The sequence below is a fragment of the Hippichthys cyanospilos genome, chromosome 8 (assembly GCF_059441005.1).
Source record: "Hippichthys cyanospilos isolate Australia breed blue-spotted pipefish chromosome 8, RoL_Hcya_1.0, whole genome shotgun sequence".
Classification (NCBI taxonomy): domain Eukaryota; kingdom Metazoa; phylum Chordata; class Actinopteri; order Syngnathiformes; family Syngnathidae; genus Hippichthys; species Hippichthys cyanospilos.
Window position 1 is genome coordinate 14,240,040 of NC_142376.1, and position 6,859 is coordinate 14,246,898.

At 50.9% G+C, this 6,859-nt stretch overlaps 1 protein-coding gene across 1 annotated transcript; it reads left to right on the forward strand.

The window, feature by feature from the left end:
- The first annotated feature begins 223 nt into the window (after positions 1-223).
- Positions 224-2,761, forward strand: irf2bp2a (interferon regulatory factor 2 binding protein 2a). The gene is made up of 2 exons (XM_088421620.1): positions 224-1,388; positions 1,633-2,761. The coding sequence occupies exons 1-2, from the start codon at positions 536-538 to the stop codon at positions 2,349-2,351; spliced, it is 1,572 nt and encodes a 523-aa protein (XP_088277746.1). The 5' UTR covers positions 224-535; the 3' UTR covers positions 2,352-2,761.
- Positions 2,762-6,859: the final 4,098 nt, after the last annotated feature.

The window sequence follows — 6,859 nt, forward strand, 5'->3', positions numbered from 1 at the left end:
CTGCTAGGCTGCAGCCGCATTTTCTGCACAATTTTGCAGACCCGCTGGAAAGTCAAGAGACCGGCTTACATAAATATGACGATAAGATAAATGATCGAGTTGCCGAACGGTATTCGCTTTCGTTGTACTGTACTGTAAAATTGTCAGTAAGAAAAAAAAGGGGGCAGGGTGAGTGGCAAGAGGCTGCAGTAAAGTGAGGGGGAGAGGGGGGCGCGCGTGGAGGGGTTCTGTCGAAGAAATCAAGTCAATAGAAGTGGAAGCGGGCGTGGTGACGTCACTGGTCCACATTGAGCCAGTAGTACATTGAGTCAGCGGCGCTAGATAGACGAGCGCCCGACTAAAGTACACACCGACATGAACTTCTCCCCGCGATAGTCCACCGTCGTCACTCGCTCAGCCGGGAAAGGACCCTCTTTCGGCTCCTTTTTGGCCGCACGGAACTTGCTTTTGACCCGCTTTCGAACGGGGAGGGAGAAAGGGAGAGGAAGAAGCTCATTTTGGGTTTGTTTTCAGGGGGTCGACGACGACGAGCGCCATGTCGTCCGCGGCGGTCGCTGCCTCTTCCAGGAGGCAGTCGTGCTATTTGTGCGACTTGCCCCGCATGCCCTGGGCCATGATTTGGGATTTTACCGAACCCGTGTGCAGGGGATGTGTCAACTACGAGGGAGCGGACCGCATCGAGTTTGTCATCGAGACGGCCCGCCAGCTGAAGCGGGCTCACGGCTTCCAGGAGGGCAGGTCTCCCGGGCCGGTCAAGTCGCAGCTCTCCGGGAAGGAGATCCAGGCGATCAACCATGCGGCCGCCGCCGCCGCCGCCGCGGCTGGGGACCCCGGCTCGCGGCCGCCGCAGCCGCTGGATCGCTACCCGCTCTCCTCCGAGCGCCCCCCCAGGCTGGGCTCCGAGTACCAGTCTGGGCGGCAGGCGAACGGCATCCCCGTCCCCAATGGATTTCCTAAGCCCGACGAGCCGCCGGAGCTCAACCGCCAGAGCCCCAACCCGCGCAGGAATAGCGCGGTACCCCCCAACCTTGTGCCTTTGGTGAACGGGAGCATGGCGCCCGTGCACGCCGTCAACGGCAGACCGGGCCAGATGGGGCTCCCCTCCGCCCTGGCGGCCGGGAGCCCCGCCGAGCTGGGCAAGAGACCCGCCTCGGTGTCCAGCAGCGAGCACGACCGCGACGGCAAGGAGAAGCACCGAGCGGACAGTCTGACGCCGGAGATCTCGGAGGCTCACAAAGGCAGAGCGGAGCCCGATTGGATGGGCAAGGGCAAGACGGTGCGGGACCTGATGGCTCTGCACACGTTCGACACCCGCTTCAAGAAGGACCACGCGGCGATGCAACAAAGGGTGATGGGCTACGACGGCAGCGCCTCGGCTTCCAAGTCAGGTAGGCAGCGGCAGCAGCACGTTTCGTTCTTCTCGCTATTTTTTTTTTTTTTAATTCGGGGATACACGATCACCGTGATTTGATTTGTACCGTCACCCCTTTGCTGTACACGGAGGCCAATGCGTTATCGTTTTGCAGCCTGCGGTGCCGCCACATACATGTTGTCCCCCCTGTCTGTACTCGTGTCCTTGTCTGAGCCGAGCAACTCATCCACGCTGTCTGTTTAACCCTTTCCCACCTCCAGACAGAGGAAAACACCCCCGCAGCATGAAGAGAAAAGCGTCACCTGAACCGGAGGGCGAGGGCACGGCCGCCAAGCTCAACGGAGAAGCCCAGCAGTGGTTACCCCCGCCTTCCGACGGACTCAAAATGCCACCGGTGCCCCCGCCGAGCTTCACTTCCCCCCCTTCCACGATATCCCCCCACTCCCGCACCACCCCGCCGGAGGCAGCGCAGAACGGCCAGTCCCCCATGGCGGCGCTCATCATGGCGGCAGACAATGCGGGCGGGAACAGTTCTCCCAAGGACGCCAACCAGGTCCACTCCACCACCCGCAGGAACAGCAGCAGTCCCTTGTCGCCCTCCTCCATGAGTCAGAGGAGGCTGGCGCAGAGAGATGCATCAGGTGCAGGTACCCCCCACGTGCCCGGCATGGACCAAGTGCACCCCCAAAGCATTCCGGACTCCTCGGTACCGGGCAGCATACCCCTGTGCTGCACGCTGTGCCACGAGCGTTTAGAGGACACCCACTTTGTTCAGTGCCCGTCTGTGCCCTCTCACAAGTTCTGCTTTCCCTGCTCGAGGGAGAGCATAAAGCAGCAAGGCGCCACGGGTGAGGTGTACTGTCCGAGCGGGGAGAAGTGTCCCCTGGTGGGCTCCAACGTACCGTGGGCTTTCATGCAGGGGGAAATCGCCACCATCCTGGCAGGAGACGTCAAAGTAAAAAAGGAGAGGGACCCTTGATTTGGTCCCAAGCAGAAAAAAAAAAAAAAAAAAAAAAAAAAAAAAAATGAGTATAAATATATAAATATCACATACATACCATTCAAGCAAACTAACAGACTTGTACATATTGGACCCAAGGGAAGAGTATACTTCGTAAACATGGTTGTATAATTTTTGATTTTTGAATACATTGTGTTTCTATATTTTTGAAGATAAAGGTATGTACTCATTATAATGGACTACGTTCCTCTTTGTTGATGTTTAACAAAATTCTCGATGTACTTCTAGGTCTGGTGGCAGTTCCTGTTTAACGTAGAATGTGACTAATGCTACTCTACGAGCACTTGGCAAAACTGAAATGCTTTTAGCTGTACTTGTATGCACTTGTTTAAAAATTGCCAAATACAATTTCTTGATCTTGTATGAAATGATTGTCTGAGCTTGCTTCATTCGAGTGGTTCAGGGGCGCTGGGCCGCGGACGCGCGCGAGGCAGGGCTCCTTTCTGCTTGTTGTGACGCCTCAGGACGACGTAAGTAGGCTAGCAGGCTGCACAAAGGCACCCTGTCTCTGCGCACATGACTCGTTAAAAGAAAAAAAAAAAAATGAAAGCGCGCTTGGTAATATCAGGCACGTTGCCCCTCAACCCCCCTCCAAATTGCTTCCATTTGTGCAACACTGCTGCCTATTGAAATATGTGCCAAGTCATGTTCAGTCAGATGGAATCTGTTGAGTCAGTAATGTGGGAGTGTGTGCCATTATCAGCGTCGTGATGATGTTTCGATGGAAGTTACGTATGCTATGAATCATTCCGATCCCTCACATGAGCGGTGGCCTGTATGCACGTTACCTAACGTAATAAGCCTTTTGTTTTTGCTCCGAAATCAAGTGGCAAATAAAAACATTGCAGACAAGCAAGCATGAATTGGTTGCGTCCGTGGTGCAGCAAAACACATTTCCCACATTCGCTCATTCTGGCACCATTTGCAGTCCCTACATACAATATGTAACGCGCTGACGGCAGTGTCTAGCCATAATAAGAGCAGGGATCTGCTACAGTAGGAAATGTGTGCTCCCTCGTACTGACTGCATCCTTTCACGTGTAGAGTGGCAGATTCGCGAAAGGGGTGCCATAAAGTGTAAACCGCAGGTCGGGGTGTGTGCGCGTGCGACAAGGCGCCTGGACCCGTCCCTGCAAAGTGAGAGCAGCTTATGAGGTCATTAAATGACAAAAGGCAGTTAGTGTGCCTTCAAATGGCAAGCGGTGTTGGCTCGTTTGGCGCCTGCAGACAAAGAAGGCTCACTCGCATAGAGCTGACGCTGCAGCAAACAGACACCGGCTCGCTGGACTGGGTGGGGGTGCCGCATGTGTGTGTGTGTGTGTGTTGATGTAGTAGGTAGTTGCGTAATTATTTCAGACACAAATCTGCTTCCTGCTCATGTTTTATTGAGCTGTCAGTTGCAGGGCCGAAAAATTCTGCAACCACACGCAAACTGAACTGGCTTACAGGCACGATTCGTATGCATTTTCCCTCCAGTTATCATATGTGCTGCCCTGATGAACTAATTACAGAAGCTCATCGAAGCTAACGTCCTGTAACCCTGAAACACAAAAGCAGATAAAAACTTTATGATACACGTCTTTCGATAGGTGCCATTTTGAAGCCCGCGGTTTGTTTATAGCCCCTTTCCGTTTACTGGTGCTCTTATCAGCCGCTTATCACTTGGACTTTAAAACCAGAAACAGAGCCTAGTTTGATAAAGGTCAGCACTTTAGTTAGTCACACTCGCGCCATGTCCCACTCACTTTATGTGCACTTTATGAATCGGGACTTTGACCCACTTGTGCTTCCTAATGGAATGGCCTGGCCGGCGAGATTAGCCATGTGTACGTGGTAGCACATTAGCACACATAAGAACATTCGTAACCACCACTAAGCCTTATCGTAACCGGATCGATGCATGTTTGTTCACTGAAATAGCACGGGCTGTGACAAATACGCCGATAACGTATCTATGATAAGTGCCTGTGCCTTAACGCGGTGCACTAGTGATGCTTCGTGACTCGTGAAGCGGGGTGATTTATATGCCTGTGTGCAGCCACCAAAAACTGATTCTACTATTATGATTGTTTTTTTCTTGTTGTTGTTGACACTACCAGGGCATGCTGGGGCAATTTTCAGTTAATGTCTCAACGGCCTTTATTTGGCTTTGTGTTACTTGCAGTACCTTAAGGGAGTTTTAATGTTTACTCTGTTGATGAGGCCTGGCTTCAATGGTATTTTGCCGCTTTATGCTAATCTGGCACGTCTCAGCCAAGTGGTAGCAAAGCTGATGTCTCTCCGGGCCAAGCCGTTCGACTGCGTTGGAGTGACAACTTTAATTTGATGCTGCGGCTCTAGCGCCATCTACGTAAGGTACACATGTTGCGAAGTATCCGAGCAAGGCAAACGGTTGCAATCTTTATCACTGCGGCATATTGTTTAATCAATGCTTGTAAAATCCCTCATTGGCTGTTTGATTGATATATGTGACAGGGCACTGTTCATTAGGCTAAGTGAGAGGCACTAACAGATAGGCCAGAGTGTTGCCTCACCGCCTCGCCGCTTAATGGTTAGCTCAACTGTAGGTTGGCATGCGGCCTTACGTAAAGATGTCGATGGGGAAGTGAGGCCATAACTTAGGTAGGTCACAGCTCACGTTGGTTATCACTGGAACAATACAGTACTTAGAGCTAGAAGTGCACTCGTTGCCTTGAACAAGCAAACCGGATCTGTTTTGCTTTCTTCACGTGGTCGCAGTGCGGTGATAACTGTGTGAATAACGTTTTGTATTCCGTCCGTTTCATTCAAATGCAAACTCGTCTTGACACAGAGATGCCTTGAATGTTGTAAAATATCACTGTGTAATAATACCTTGTATTTCTGAGAAGTGTATGTTCTTCATAGCTTGTAATAATGTGTAGCAAGGTTACCCGATACGTTTCCACGAAACTCAGTCGTCCAAGCATCGCATTTATGTTTTGCGTTGAATTAAGCGTAACTGATAGTTTTGTGGTAAATGTAGCCACAAGTCTGACCTTGTGTGAGTCATCCGACAGAGTTGAAATGTACATTTATCATCTGTCATCTGCTCAAAACATTACTGTATCTTCACAATACCAGGTTGTCGGCGCTGTGGCTCGTCTCCAAAATGCGTAATGATGTTTTGGTCTGAAGAGGAAGTGAATGTTTTGAAGGTCAGCCCTGGCTGACAATGGAGACACTAAAAACATAACGTTGCAAAACCGGTTGTTTGGCTGCACATTTGAACATCGTACGCAGGAGAACGAGTACAATGTAATCACGTTCAACCGTAAATCTCAAGAGGTGATGTGGAATTCAATGGGTTTTAATCCAATAATTCCTCTGCATTTCCATCTGAGAATGATCTCAGAGGTGTCAACGTGAGTAGTGGGTGGGAGGGAAGGACGGGCCCATGTGGGAGACAGTGAAGTATTACATGTTGCCAGCTGTTTCACTAACCCATCTATGTTTAGCACAATAATGTGCCAAAAGGAGAATCTGGACCACATTTTCCCGCTCTCCATATAACTGATCCGCTCGGTTTAAATTTAGACCTGTCAGGGAAAACAAGGTCACGGCAAATGTTGTATTGAGGACACACTCACATCGGCCTCTTTTTTCATCAATCAAAGTTTCCCTTTGGAGTTGGGCCGAGCCTCCTGCGAGGCCTGTAATGAAGGCTTCTCGTGGAGGCGCAGGAGAGGAACGAGGGAACGGGTGGAGGGAGAAGTTGGAGCTCCAACCGGCAATTAGGAGGAGCATGGCTGGATGTGTAAAACGTCTCTTCAGATTCTTGGCCGGCTTTTCAATTTGCTGCTCCGGCCATAAAAGCTAACCACGTTAAGTTGATTACAATGGCGAGAGCCAAATGGGCCTTTTCTCTCTGTGGCAGAGTTCACCGAGTTTAGGCTTGGTGAGAAGTTGAGGTCGTGCAAATCTATATTTTTACTTGCGTTCTGCAAACACGTCTGCCTTATCTTTACATTTCCCTCTGGCGCTGGCACTCACTCTCCCACTATACATCCTTACTGTCTCTCTTTCTGTTGCCTCGTTGCTATGAATCAAGTCTGTGAAATGGAAATGAGGACTCTCTCTTGCTCTCTTCCTCTCCCTCTCTCCCTCCCTCCTTCTCTTTCCAGACATCAAACCAAGCTATGCCTCAATGTTTTTCTCAGATCTTGGAGTGCTGCCAAATCTTGTAAGTGGAGCAGCTGAGAGAAGGAGGGAGGGTGGGAGGGAGGGAGGGAGGGAGGGAGGAGAGGAAGAAGGAAAGAGGACAAAAAATATGAGGAGAGCGGATGAAAAATGAACATGGGAAAGAGGCGAAGTGAGAGACGAGGACAAAGAATGGGACGCTTCCAAGAGCGTTAGGGCTTTCGAGCACAGCGCGGTCTCTTCTTTTACTGCTGAGCAACAAGCCTGGGCGGCTGGCTCGGGATCAGCTGATAAGATGGTGCACTGCT